This window comes from Anolis carolinensis, chromosome 3 (assembly GCF_035594765.1).
Source record: "Anolis carolinensis isolate JA03-04 chromosome 3, rAnoCar3.1.pri, whole genome shotgun sequence".
Lineage (NCBI taxonomy): Eukaryota > Metazoa > Chordata > Lepidosauria > Squamata > Dactyloidae > Anolis > Anolis carolinensis.
The window spans coordinates 5,266,509-5,281,618 of NC_085843.1; the positions used below are offsets into that span (position 1 = coordinate 5,266,509).

The window sequence follows — 15,110 nt, forward strand, 5'->3', positions numbered from 1 at the left end:
TATTTCAACCCGCCCTTTTCTCCACTCAAGGAGGATATGACCTTGCTTACGTCACGGCGAGGGGGAAGAGGCAGCCAATCAGGAGAGAAGGTGAAGAGGCGGTTTGGGCGGGAGATGAAGGGTTAGCCGGCTCTTCCTTTTTGTGGCTTTTCCTCAGGTTCGCGAAGGACTGCAAGGCCCATCATCCCGGGGGGCGCTCGGAGAGAAAGCTAAAACAATGTGAGATGGATTGGACAAGGCCAATGTGAGGTAGGTGCGATGGGAGTGGAAATGTGTGGCCTGGCTTGTCAGGAGCAGGGAATACTGCGGATGGAGCCTCTCTTGATTCTAGCAAGGCCTTGTTTGGCAAAGTCCCCTATTCCTGGGTTGTTGTATGTTTTCCGGGCTGCCTGGCCATGTTCCAGAAGCATTCTCTCCTGACGTTTCGCCCACATCTGTGGCAGGCATCCTCAGAGGTTGTGAGGTATGGAGAAACTACTTCTTTGACTTGGTCAAAGAAGTTAAAATATACATACTTAGCTGAACTAAAAGAAAACTGGTACAAAATGTTTTACAGATGGTACCTAATACCAGAAAGAATAGCCAAATTCAGCAATGAAAAAAATAATGGGAAATGGGGCCGGGCTGTGGCGCAGGCTGGTGAGCAGCTGCTGCAATAAATCACTCTGACCATGAGGTCATGAGTTCGAGGCCAGCCCGTGGCGGGGTGAGCACCCGTCAATTAAAAATAAAATATAGCCCCTGCTCGTTGCTAACCTAGCAACCCGAAAGATAAATCTATCAAGTCGGAAATAAGGTACCACTTATAAAAGTGGGGAGGCAAGTTTAACTAATTTACAACATTGGCATGAGGAAGTGAGGAAATGCCATCAGAGTGGATGATGAAGCAGCTGCTCCCCTCTGGCCAGAATCGAACATCCCCACAGGAGAAAGTTAAATTGCCTCTGCGTCTGTCTGTCTCTGTCTCGCTTCGATGTGTTTATGGGCATTGATCCGCCCTGAGTCCCCTTCGGGGTGAGAAGGGTGGAATATAAATACTGCAAATAAATAAATAAAATAAATGTTGGAAATGCGGGAAACACAAGGGTGACTTCATACACATGTGGTGGAAATGTAAAAAAGTAAAAAAAAATTCTGGCACAATGTACAGAAAAAGACAGAAAAAATATTACAAAATATTTTGAGTTCAAACCAGAATATTTTCTGCTAGGGCTCACGGATTTTCAAATGGACACAAACACAAACAAGTTGTTCATCTACCTTACAACTGCTGCCAGGATATGCCTAGCACAACTATGGAAAACTCAAGAAACTCCCTCCACCAAAAAATGGATATTAAGAATCCTAGACATCAGGAATTCATTGACACAGTTAATGACACAGAATAAACCACACGGACAACCAACAGACTGGAATAAACTAAGACTTTATTTGAAGAAGGAGAAAATAGATCTCTACTAAAGATGGACTTAAAACAATCCTCGGTCAGACATATATTAAAATAGTCCAATGTTGCTAAAAGAAAGAGATCAGGAAAGTATGATCTGAAACAGGATATCTGGAAGTACTGTTATTATTAATTTTTTTATCATTTCTTTTTTACTATTATCCCCTTCCCCCCAAAGTTCCCCCCCCCTTTTTAGTCTCCTCCTCCCCCTTCCCCTTACTTATCCCTATTCCTACTTTCTTTCTGCATTACTTTTATTGTAATCCTAAAACTAAATTTTTTTTAAAAGGTATGGAAAAACTAAGCAAGGAAAGTTTATATATCTGTGGAAGATCCTGGGTGGGGAAAAGGAAGTCTTGTCTATTGGAGGCCAGTGTGAATGTTGTAGTTAATCACCTTTGTTGGCATTAAATGGCCTTCCCAGCTTCACATCCTGGCCTGGGGAAATCCTTTGTTCAGAGTCGTTAGTTGCCCCTGATTGATTCCTGTCTGGAATTCTTCTGTTTTCAGAGTGCTGCTCCTTAATATTTACTGTTCTGATTTTGGAGTTTTTTAAGCGAGATGTGGGAAAAACATCAGGAGAGAATGCTTCTGGAATATGGCCATACAGCCCGGAAAACATACAACAACCCTGTGATCCCAGCCATGAAAGCCTTTGACAACACACTCCCCCATGCCTTCCTGCAGGCAAACTAGTCCAATGTGGGCTGGGCAAGGCTGCTGTGAGGTGGATCCGTAACTGGTTAAGTTTGCACATGGGACCAAATTAGGAAAGAGACTAATACTCCAGAGGACAGGATCAGGATGCAAAAGTACCTCAACACAATAGGGAGCTGATCGGCCAAAACTAACAACACGAATTTCAACTGGGACAAATATAAGATACCCCACTTAGGCAGAAATAAATGAAATGATAATAATAATAATAATAATAATACACTTGATCGTTGGGATCTGCACACGTCATCCAAAAATACATCATACAATCCTAAACACTTGGGAAGTGTTCAACTTGTGATTTTGTGATATGAAATCCGGCATATATATCTCATTTGCTGTGTCATACTGTGTCTTTGTGTCAATAATAATAATGATAAATACTTTATTTGTATTCCGCCCTATCTCCCCGAGGGAACTCAGGACGGATTCCAACAACAAAACGGCAAACATTCAATACCTAAAACAAAAATAAATACTACCGTATATATTCGAGTATAAGCCGACCCGAATATAAGCCGAGGCACCTAATTTTACCACAAAAACTGGGAAAACTTATTGACTCAAGTATAGGACAAGGGTGGGAAATACAGCAGCTACGGGTCAAATTCAAAAATAAAAATAGATATTGATAAAATTGCATTATTTGAGGCATCAGTAGGTTAAATGTTTTTGAATATTTATATAAAACTGATTTAAGATAATAATAAGACTTTAATAAGATAAGACTGTCCAACTCTGAATACCTTTATAATCAAGTATAAGCTGACCTAAATAGAAGCTGGCCAGGACCCTCACTCGAGTATAAGCCGAGGGGAGCTTTTTCAGCCCTAAAAAAGAGCTGAAAAACTAGGCTTATACTCGAGTATATACAGTAATTCAAATTAGTTATGTTCCTGATAAACAATTTCCAATGTTTCTTGAAGTTAATCTACTTCAAGAAATCTAAAGATTTCTACTTGATCCACATTGTATGAATTCAGTCCTTTTAAAGTTGTGAGCTCATTTGGGTCTTAATCCTGGAGAACAAAATGGCGTATAAATAATCATTAAAGAATGGGAAAGAAATCTAGCAAGAAATAATCTTATCTCTCTCCTTTTTTTAACCTCTTTCTCTCTTTTTCTGCAGCATCTGAGCGTTTTGATGGGAGAATACCCAGAAAATCAAATAGAGATTCTCCAACAACTTAAAGATGGCTCCAGTTAACATTAAATATGTCGTGTCTTTCACGTCTCAGGTAATATGAATGATGTTACACTTGGTTGTTTTTTTATTGGAAAGCAAATATGCTGCTTTTGTCTATAAACTGAAGTGTAAAAATGTTTACAGAAGGCTCTCAGATAACCGGAACTCTCAAGGAACTGGTAAAAAATTGAAGAAATAACACTGTAGTAGAAATCAAATTAATCTTGAGTAGAAATCTCAGTTAGCTTTGAGTCTCCTTCGGAAGAGATAAATCAAGGTAATAATAATAATAATTCTAAACTTGGTGTGTCACACCATGAGTAAGCCCATGCTATGTGCACCACAGTTTTGTCTCCCCAGACCCATCTACACTGATCTTTTAATGTAATTTGAAGCTAGCTGGCTTCAACTACAGCAGCATCAACTAATGCCCAGGAAAGCATGCAAAAGGAAGACCTTAATGCACCTCATCAGTGCTTTGTAGTTTTGTGTCATCATCTTCTAGGTTTGAAACTGGTTCAAGGATTTCTTGTGGAATCATTAGCACAGTGATAAGACTTTCTGCAATGCTGGTTTGAAACTGCATTTAATGGTCAGTGGAGATGGGGCCCCATTCATATCAGTTCACTGTGTATAAACATAGGAGATGCTCAGCAGTGTTTTCTAGGAGCCAGCAATGAAGACAAGCTCAAGCAAGCAGCACAATTCTCTGCAGTGATAATCTAGAATCAAGAGATTCCAAAGGCTGTCCAGTTCGACACCTGCTTTGCAGGAACACACAATCAAAGCCCGCCCAATATATGCCCCCCCTCCCAGCTTCTCTTTAAAAGCTGCCAGAGAAGGCTCCACCGGATGCTGGGGTCATCTGTATTCCACTGTCGAACAGCTCTTACTCTCAGAAAGAGTGTCCAGGTGGAATCTCTTTTCCTGTAGATTGAATCCATTGTGTCCTAGTTTCCAAGGCTGCACAAAACAAGCTTGCCCTTCTTCAGTGGGACATCCTGTCAAATATTTAGACGTGGCTATCCTGTCTTCTCCCAGGCTAAACATCCCCAGCTCCTTAAGCCACTCCTCCAGACCTTGCACCCTTTTGGTCACCCTTTGAACACCCTCCATCTTGTCCATCTCCATCTTTGAGTTGCTTTGCCCAGAACTGGACACAGGATTGTTATTCCATATGAGTTCTGACCAAAGCAGAAGAGAAGGAGACTTCGATTTCATTCTGGACATTAGACTCCAGCGGATGCAGCCTAGAATTGCATTGGCCTTTTTAGCTGCTGCCTCACACTGTTGACTCATGTTCAGCTTGTGGTCCACTAAGGCTCATAAATCCCCTTCACTTCGACTGTTCTCAAGCCATCCTATATCTATGCATTTCATTGTTTGGTTAGTTTTGGCCCATATTCAATATCTGCAAGCCAGCCTTCCCAATTTGATGCCATCTGTACGTAGAATCCTAGAGTTGGAAGAGACTTGTGAGCCATCCAGTCCGACCTCATTCTGCAAAGAAGCAGGAAAATCGCATTCAAAGCATCCCCCGGCAGATGGCCACCCAGCCTCTGTTTCAAAGCCTCTAAAGGAGTTTCCACCACTGTCTGGGGCAGAGAGTTCCACTGCTTAACAGCTCTCTCTCACAGTGAAGGAAGTTCTTCCTGATGTTCAGGTGATCTCCTTTACTGTAGTTTGAAGCCGTTGTTCCACGTCCTAGTCTCCAGGGCAGCAGAAAACAAGCTTGCTTCCTCCTCCCTATGACTTCCTCTCACATATTTATATACGGCCATCATGTCTCCTCCCAGCCTTTTCTTCTGCAGGCTAAACATTTGATACGCATGCTTTTTATTCTGTAATCCAAGTCATTGATAAAGAGGTTGAATAGCTCTATGTCCAAGACAGAGCTCTCTTTATGGCACCCCACTGGTCACTTCTGTCCAAGAGGAAGAGGAGCCGCCATTGGACAGAAGCACCTTTTGGGTCCGGGCAGACAACCAGTGACAAATCCACCTCAAAGGAGTATTGTCTAGCTCACAATTTATGTAGCTTCTGTGTGAGAATGTCACGGGACCTTGTCAAAGGCCTTACTGAAATCAAGATATGCTACATCCACAGCCTTTCCTGCATCTACCTCAAGCAAGCGGTGGCAGTGAGCAAGGGCAAGCGATGGTGGTGCTGAGATCGAGCAAACCGTGGTGACATTAGAGGAACAGTGGCGCATTCGTGGTGGTGTTGCTGGCGAGAGGCGCAAGATCCAACAGCCAGCAGAGGAATCAACTCTTTGAGGGCTCTAGAAAGAGCTAGAGACTGCATGAAGGAGCCTGAATGGAGCAGGACTCGAGTTCTCCGACCAAGGTCCCGCTCAAGCGCAAGCGCGTTGTGCTGACCCTCAAGGAGAAGATGGAAATCTGTGAGAGGCTTGAGAACGGAGAGAGCCGTGCGGTTCTCATGGATGAATTCAACGTTGGCTCGTCGACCATCTACGGCATCAAGGCCCAGTCACAGAAGATCAAGGAGTTCTATTTCAAGTCTGAGAGCGAACGGAGCGTCGAGAAGCGCCACACTCTCCACGCGCCAAAAATGGAGGCGCTGGACCAAGCCCTGTACGAGTGGTTTTCGCTGAAACGGGCCGAGGGCAGCCGCGTGTCCGGTCCCATGTTGCAGGAGAAAGCGAGGGAGTTCCACGAGAAGATGAACCTGGGTGGCCAGTGCTCCTTCTCCAGCGGATGGCTGACCCGCTTCAAGGTCCGCCACGGCATTTGCAAGCTGGACTTGTCTGGAGAGCCAAGGACGGCCAGCTTTGAAGCGGCGGCTTCGTTTCGCGACGTGTTCAGCGAGTTGGCCGTGGACGAAGCCATTCGCGTCACTCACAGGCTGAACACGGAAGACGTCATGGAGGCCACCGTAAACCAGGGGACGATGACAGGCATAAAGGAGGAAGAGAGCGATGGTGATGGCGGCAATGATGATGCAGATGACAGGAGCGAGGTGGAAAAGGTCTCCTGGCACAAAGCGGCTGCTGCTTTTGATACCGTGATCGCCTTTGCGGAACAACAGCCCTTCTTCGCTCCTCACCATGTGATGCAGCTGCACATCATGCAAAACATGACCTTGCAGGAGTGGCACAAGACTGTGACACAAACGGATCTTCCTTCGTTTTTTCAGAGAGACCCCCGTGAATTTGCCAGAACGCCATCATCGACTGATCTAGATCCCAAACCATCCACATCCACTTTTCCTGATCCTGTCCCACCTGCAGCAGCGGCAGATGCCAATGATCCCTAATCTATATATATAAAATGATAAAGTTGTTTGCGCAGTGACTATAACAACAAAACTAAACATCCCAGAAATACGAAATTTGGCAACACAATGCAAAAGGCTTGCCTCCAGGTTACAACAACACAATCACACCACAAAACCACAATCCGGACCCACAAAGCTCACAACAACGCATCATGCGATAACAACACAACTAAACACCCCAGAAATACAAAACTTGGCAACACAATGCAAAAGCCTTGCCTCCCAGTTGTAACAACACAACCACACCACAAAACCACACAGGACCCACAAAACTCACAACAACGCATTGTGACTATAACAACACAACTAAACGCCCCAGAAATACAAAACTTGGCAACACAACGCAAAAGCCTTCCCTCCAGGTTGTAACAACACAACCACACCACAAAACCACAATCCGGACCCATAAAACTCACAACAACGCATCGTGACTATAACAACACAACTAAACACCCCAGAAATACGAAACTTGGCACACAACTAAACACCCCAGAAATATAAAACTTGACAACACAAAAGCCTTTTCTCCCGGTTGTAACAACACAACCACACCACAAAACCACAATCTGGACCCACAAAATTCACAACAACGCATCGTGACTATAACACAACTAAACGCCCCAGAAATACAAAATTTGACAACACAACACAAAAGCCTTGCCTCCCAGTTGTAAGAACACAACCACAACACAAAACCACAATCCGGACCCACAAAACTCACAACGCATCATGACTATAACAACACAACTAAACGCCCCAGAAACACAAAACTTGGCAAAACAATGCAAAAGCCTTGCCTCCCAGTTGTAACAACATAACCACACCACACACCCACACTGGACCCACAAAACTCACAACAACACATCATGACTATAACAAGACAACTAAATGCCCCAGAAATATGAAACTTGGCAACACAACATAAAAGCATTCTCTCCCGATTGTAACAACACAACCACACCACAAAACCACAATCCGGACCCACAAAACTCACAACAGTGCATCGTGACTATAACAACACAACTAAACGCCCCAGAAATACAAAACTTGACAACACAACACAAAAGCCTTTTCTCCCGGTTGTAACAACACAACTACACCACAAAACCACAATCCGGACCCACAAAACTCACAACAACGCATTGTGACTATAACAAATACAAAATTTGACAACACAACTCATCCACCTCCCCAATCACTACATTCACACTTGGCCTCCAAAAAAACAATTACAATAATAACAATGACAACAACAACAACGAGAATCAACACCATCACAGGCAAGAAACAGCCAGGCACTGAGGCTGAGAGGCCAGTCAGTGCTACACTGGGCCTCCAAAAAACAATACAGTAGCATCTAACTTATCCAACCTTCATGACCACAACAACAACAACAATAATAAACACCTACACAGGCAAAACAAAAAAAGGACTATTGTACCACAATAAAAATATAAACCACACTCAGCAGAAACAGGCATTACAACTAACAACAAACCAAAGAGAACAGGGATCTCAACCAATTATCAATCAACACAAAAATTGAAGAAGGTAACAGACTTCAAATACTACTACTAATGTGAGTATAAAGAAGGTGGAGGTCACAGCATAAATACAACCTAATGTAGACTGACCAACACCACCAGACTAAGCCACAGCAACGCGTGGCCGGGCACAGCTAGTAAAATAATAATATAGTAGAGTTCCGCTTATCCGTATTCCACTTATCCGACACTCTGTATTATCCGAGGTGCTGTGTCTGCCTCCCCCTCCTCCGTGACCCCTCCTGGGGCAGCCTGAGAAGGGAGCACTGCTGAGCTGGAGGGAGCTCAAGAGAGAGAGAGAGAGGAGGACTTTTACTTCCCTCTTCCTTGGGCTGCCTCAGGAGGAGGCTGTCAGGGGTTAATCGCCACCCTTACTTATTTATGAGTCAGGTCTCTCACCTTCTTCTAACCAGTCAGACCACTTAAGCATCCGGTGAAAGTGGCACCAACAAATGACACCTCAGTCGTAAATTATCTGCTGATCCCAGCATTCAATACTTTTATTTACAGACTATATACAACTCTAAACACCATCACTATCAGGACACATGTTCCCCGGCAAGGGCAAAGCATGCCCCGTCTTCTCAGTAAGCCGTCTTCTCAGTAAGCCAAGTCTCCTATCAGTGCTAGCAAGGCAACTCCTAACATTCCACAGTTCATGACAAACCTTCCGTCCAGCAGTTGAAACGGAAGTCTTGACCCATTGGCCCTGCAGGTAATCAATCACGACTGTAATTAACTCTTGTGCTGCTGGAAAGCTTGCCAGAACACATAAACACAATCCAACAGCAACAATTGGATTTAACATTTCACACTATAACACCAAAAACTCTGACAGAGGCAAAGGAGGAGGCGGCAGAGGAAGGGAGGCAGACGCAGCAGCAGAGGCAGCCATGGAAGGTAAGATAAGAGTTTCCTCCCTTCGGTAAAGGTGCTTGACTTTGGGGAAATGTGGAGCGCATTGCTCCACATTTCCCCAGTCTCAGTCATGCCTTTATCGTAGGGAAGAATTCCCAGTCTTCGGTAAAGGCCTGACTAAGACTTTGAGGAAACACGGAGAATCCCTAGGCCAGGCCTCCCTATTATCCAACAAGATCCGGTTATCTGACACACGGCCCGCCCGTTTAACTCGGATAGCTGGAACTCTCCTGTAATGACAATGATGTGTGACTGCCATTGAACTCAGACTGCATACTGCCTTCACAAAACAGTCTTCGTAATACATAATTGTGTCTTTGTCTTCATTTGCTTTTAATGACTGTATTTCCATATTTATATCAAGTCTGTACAGTTATACAGTTTATGCTGTGAGGTTTGGATTAGTATTAGTTAGGCCTATCCTTAATGGAAACTCTCAAGCAACTGGAAACTATGCCTCCCACTCCCCATGGGGCCAGTTAACTGAGAGTCTACTGTACTTATATTTTAAAATGTTTTAGTCTTATGTCTGTGTCTTTTAATAGATGTGTTCTAATGTTTTTATTTACGGATTTCAACCATATTGTACCTTGGCCTTGAGGAGAAGTGGATAATAAAAAATATTATCATTTGAAATGGTCATAATAACATATTCATTTCAGAACACAAATAGCAACAGAATATTTCATTGCACATTTAAAATAAAAAAGGAGTTAAGATTTTTTTATTTATTGTGTCAGAAGCGAATTGAGGGTACAGTTATAATACTTAGGTCATATTTAGGGCCAAAGCAGAATATAACGTTTTTTAGAAATAAGCTAGCAAAGGAATGTGGAGCTCAAAACAGCACTCTTGGCAATAACATTTCAGCGTATATTCTTTGAGTGCATCTACATTGTAGAATTAATGCAGTTTGACTGCACTAAATGCCATGGCTCAATGCTATGGAATCCTGGGAGTTGTAGTTTGATAAGGTACCATCACCTTTTGGCAGAGAAGGCGAAAAGCCTGAGAAAACTACAACTCCCAGGTTTTCAAATCATCGAGCCATGGCAGTTAAAATGATATCAAACCCCATTTATTTTGCATTGTAGACATGCTCCTTGCCAAGCTTCAAATCCCAGAATTCCATGCCATGGAGTAATGGCAATTAAAATGGTGTCAAAACTGTATTATTGTATTGTGGATATTCACCCCTGCTAGACTACACTCCCCATGATTCCATAGCATTAATCCATAGCAGTAAAAATGGTGTGAAGCTGCATCAATTCTGCAGTGGAGATCACATCCTAATAACACAAATTGCAATGATCCTTACCAATGTGGTATCATTTTGATCTATATATTTGTCATGAATACTGTATATACTCGAGTATATGCCTAGTTTTTCAGCCCTTTTTTAGGACTGAAAAAAAAACCTCGGCTTATACTCGGGTGAGGGTCCTGGTGGGCTTATATTCAGGTCGGCTTATACTCAAGTATATATGGTATATTTATTATTTTTCTCTATTATTATTGGTATTGTTACATTTATTATTTTACTCTATTTATTATTATTATATTTATTATTTTACTCTAATATTGTTACTTTTACATTTATTTTACTCTATTTTTATTATTAATAATACATTTATTATTTTACTCTTGTATTACATTTATTATTTTACTCATTATTACATTTATTATTTCACTCTATTATTATTAAAAGGATATATAAGCTCATTTACATTGAAGAAGATGAAAATAATGTTTTAATCAGAGTTGAACAGTCGTATCTTAAACTACAGTTTGATGTAAAGATTCAAAAACATTTAAACTACTGATGCCTCAATTAATGTAATTTTATTGGTATCTCGGCTTATACTGGAGTCCATGTTTTCCCAGTTTTTTTGTGGTAAAATTAGGCGCCTCGGCTTATACTCGAGTATGCTTTTAAAACAAAGGTTCTTTTTACTGCAATTTTCAGTGTGAGAGGCTATATCAGAACTTTTACACAAAGAACGACATTGGACATATAGACATACAGATTCTATGCAACTACATTGGATTAATAACCACCTACAGTTACATTGGCTCATAAACAAACAAAGGGGGGGAGTTACATTTTTTTTCTTGGCATTCACACACATGTACATACATTCATCCTCATGCATACATGCACAATTTCTCCATTCTTCCTCCACGAAGAACACCACTTAGGCCAGACTGCTTCCTTGCAAATGTGCCAACACACAGTTCCAAAACTCAAAAATCCCTAAGAACATGACTCAAAAAAGCACTCCTTCCTCTTCCCTTAAGTAAAGGAGGCAAAGTGAACAGAATCCTACTCTCCTTTGCAGATCTGACACTCTCCAAAGTATACCATCTCTCTCCTTCCCAATGGAGCAGAGCATGGCCAGTCTGGTCTGGTCTACAATTTTTGGATTGTCATAAGGTCTCTTATATGGCAATATTTCTCTGATGTCCAAAAGCTATAAATAGACGGCATTTATGGGGAGGTTGGACTCAATGGCCTTTAGGAGTCTCTTACCATTAGGATTCTATGAGGTTGACTGCCATGTTCTTCCTTCTTTCCTGGGCCAGGACCCTAAGCATCCCGTGGAGAACCTTCTGCTGGAAGAGGGCTGCCCTCTTCGCCCCTGGCTTTGCTGCCCCCGGGACCGGAGCCGCCAGCTCAAAGCCGAGCTGCAGCTGGAGCAAGCCACGCGCATTGGCTATGTGGATGTGGGTGAGCACAAAAAGCATAGCATCACAGAGCTGGGAGGGATTCCTAAAGGGCATCCAATCTGGCCCCTTTCTGCCAGGCAGGAAGACATTGCCCAAACCCTTCTGACAGACAGACGTGGCCACTATACAAAATCCCAGAATACTTGTAAAGTATTGTATGTATCGGGGATACATAGTCAATGAAAATATCTTCCAAACAAAGTAAACAGATGGTCGGTCCTGTTGCTGTATACTGGAATGAAGAAAATAAAGATGGAGCACCGCTCTCAAAAAAGTCTTCGAAAGTAAAGTCCAAATAAAGTCCCAAGTCTACAGGGGTTCCCGGGTATTTTTGTACCCTGTTTCGGGGAGAGTCCCCTTCTTCAGGAGTTGGTATACTCAGCAACAATGATTTTCATATCCCTGAAGCCTATATACATTGGAACCAATATCAGACTTGGATAACTTTTGTGTTAGAGCTGTTGCTCCTTTTCATTTTGTCTGGTACTGCCAAATTGAGCTTTGTACTGGGAACTTTAATAATATTATATGCTATTTGGACATATTTTCTTTGTACATAGACCATCTTGTGTATGTGTAGACAGACATGGCCAGGCAGTTTGACACCTGGGATCCCTGGGAGTTGTAGTTTAGTGAGGACCTAGCACTCGTAGACCAGGGGTCAGCAAACTCAAGCCCTGCAGTCCAAATGTGGCCTTCCCTCCAAGGCCATTAACCCCAACCCCCTTAAAACTTTATTGACTGAAGGTCACCCTGAATTTGATACGACTTGCAGGCGCACAACAACAACAACAACAATCCTAATTCACTTGATCCTGTCATCAGCCAAAAACAACCACACTTCCCATTGAAATATTGGCATGTTTACGTTGGTTAAAATTGTTCTTTGTTTTAAATATTGTGATTATTATTTTATTGTATGACACAGCAAACAAGATAGATATGCTGGATTTTGTTTCACACAATCACAAGTCGAACACTTCCCAAGTGTCTAGGACTGTGTGATTTATTTTCAGATGATGCGTGCAGATCCCAGTCGGGTGGACTTTTGCAGTTGGCAGATCGTGATTTTGTCAATGTCTATTTCCAAATGCCGGCTGAGATCTTTTGGCACGGCACCCAGTGTGCCCATCACCACCGGGACCACCTGCACTGGTTTCTGCCAGAGTCTTTGAAGTTCAGTCTTGAGGTCCTGATACCGGCTGAGTTTTTTTCTTGTTTCTCGTCAATGCGACTGTCACCTGGGATGGCGACATCAATGATCCAAACCTTTTTCTTTTCCACAACTGTGATGTCTGGTGTGTTGTGTTCCAGAACTTTGTCAATCTGGATTCGGAAGTCCCACAGTATCTTTACGTGCTCATTTTCCAATACTTTTGCAGGTTTGTGATCTCACCAGTTCTTTGCTGCTGGGAGGTGGTACTTGAGGCATAAGTTCCAATGGATCATTTGGGCAACATGGTTCTGCCCCTGTTTGTAGTCTGTCTGTGCGATTTTCTGACAGCAGCTGAGGATATGATCCACGGTTCCGTTGGTTTCCTTGCACAGTCTGCATTTTGGGTCATCAACTGATTTTTCGATCTTGGCCTGAATTGCCTTTGTCCTGATGGCTTGCTCCTGGGCTGCAAGGATCAGGCCTTCTGTCTCCTTCTTCAGGGTCCCATTCGTGAGCCAGAGCCAGGTCTTCTCCTTATCAGCTTTTCCTTCAATTTTGTCAAGGAACTTTCCATGCAATGTTTTGTGTTGCCAGCTGTCAGCTCTAGTTTGTAGTGCGGTTTTCTTCTTATTATTATTTTGCTCTATAAATAAGGTATGTGCAGTGTGCATAGAAGTGTGTTCATATTTTTCCCGTACTATAGTGAAATTACCCAGATCTTGTTTCCCTTTAGCCAGACCAGACACCTTATATAAATCTCTGGAAATTTCAGTGTTCCAATTAATCACCAGAGACAGGAAATCTTTTAGTGGTCTTTTCGTGAGTTTATTTCAATTGTCATAAACATAACGGTGAGCTACAATACACAGTGTGTTGTTGAAGGCTTTCATGGCCGGAATCACTGGGTTGCTGTGAGTCTTCAGGGCTGTATGGCCATGTTCCAGAAGCATTCTCTTCTGGCGTTAAAACTGCATTGGCCATACCACTCAGCCAGCGTGGTTAAAGTGGGATCAAGCTGCATTCAGTCTGTAATATAAATGCACCCTAGTAATCTCTAGGTTCTCCAGGGTAATTCTATGGTTCCAGTGGATGTCTTCCATAAAGTCGTGTTGAAGAATCTAGAGAGGGGGGTTTATTCACAGTTTTTTTTAATTCACATAGAATCTTAGCATTGGAAGGGATCCCAAAGGTCATCCAGTCCAACCCCCCTCTTTCCAGGAAGGAAGGCACAATCAAAACCTTTCTGATAGATGGTTATCCAGTTTCTATTGAAAAACTTCCAGGAAAGGGGACTCTACCAAGGCAGCCTATTCCTCTGTTGAACAGCTTTCACTATCGGGAAATTCTTCCTAATGTTTAGTTGGAGTTTCTTCTCCTGCCATTTGAATCCATGGCTCCATTGGGTCCTAGTCTCTGGAGGAAACATATTTCTGTTTACAGTTTGTCCCCTTTCATGTGGGTCTATGGACCGTAGAATCAGCTTGGAGGGCCAGAGACTCACCAGAGCAATTCTGTGGTCAAACCACTGGCGGAAGGGGATCATGGGGTCACTCTGGAGGACCTAGAGAGTTTTAGTGTTTTTGTGATATGGAGTGAAATGTTTAATCTATTGTTGCTGTGGAAGTGTATGTATTTCGTTCCGGCAAGCATTCCAACAGTCAAGAGGTTAATTGCAGCAAGCCCTGATTGATTGCTGGAAGGGCAAATGACAAAGACTTCTGTTTGTGCTACATGACAGGAAGATATATCACAGACTGTGGAATGCAGAGGAGGTTCCATGACAGAGAGGGGGGTCTCTGACATTAATCAAAATCCCCCCACTTGAAGGTGGCCCCTGCATCCTTGGTCCCGATGGGAATGGGGTTCCCTTTGTGCTTTAGCGCCCTATAACAGGGTCCCTGGGACTGAACGTGGTCTGATGTGTGTCTCCCCAGGGAACTGTGGCTCGGCTTTCCTCCAGATTGACGTGGGGCGCTCCTCCTGGGCTCCGGGCCAGAACTACCTCACCCTCCTGCCCTGCACGGCCCTGATGACCCCGAGCGAGGCCAAGGGGGGCCAGAACCGATGCGGGGTCCGGATGTTCAAGAAAGGTAAGGAGGAAGGAAGGGGAAGGGAGGG

General features: G+C 43.2%; 1 protein-coding gene across 1 annotated transcript in view; it reads left to right on the forward strand.

Annotated features, from left to right (window-relative positions):
- Positions 1-37: 37 nt before the first annotated feature.
- The window catches only part of xndc1n (XRCC1 N-terminal domain containing 1, N-terminal like), a 34,915-nt gene continuing 19,842 nt past the window's right edge, over positions 38-15,110 (forward strand). The window contains exons 1-4 of the mRNA XM_062974420.1: positions 38-249; positions 3,294-3,402; positions 11,693-11,837; positions 14,927-15,082. Of these exons, the coding sequence (XP_062830490.1) occupies positions 3,358-3,402; positions 11,693-11,837; positions 14,927-15,082 (346 nt within the window). The 5' untranslated portion in view covers positions 38-249; positions 3,294-3,357. The remainder of the gene's footprint in view (positions 250-3,293; positions 3,403-11,692; positions 11,838-14,926; positions 15,083-15,110) is intronic.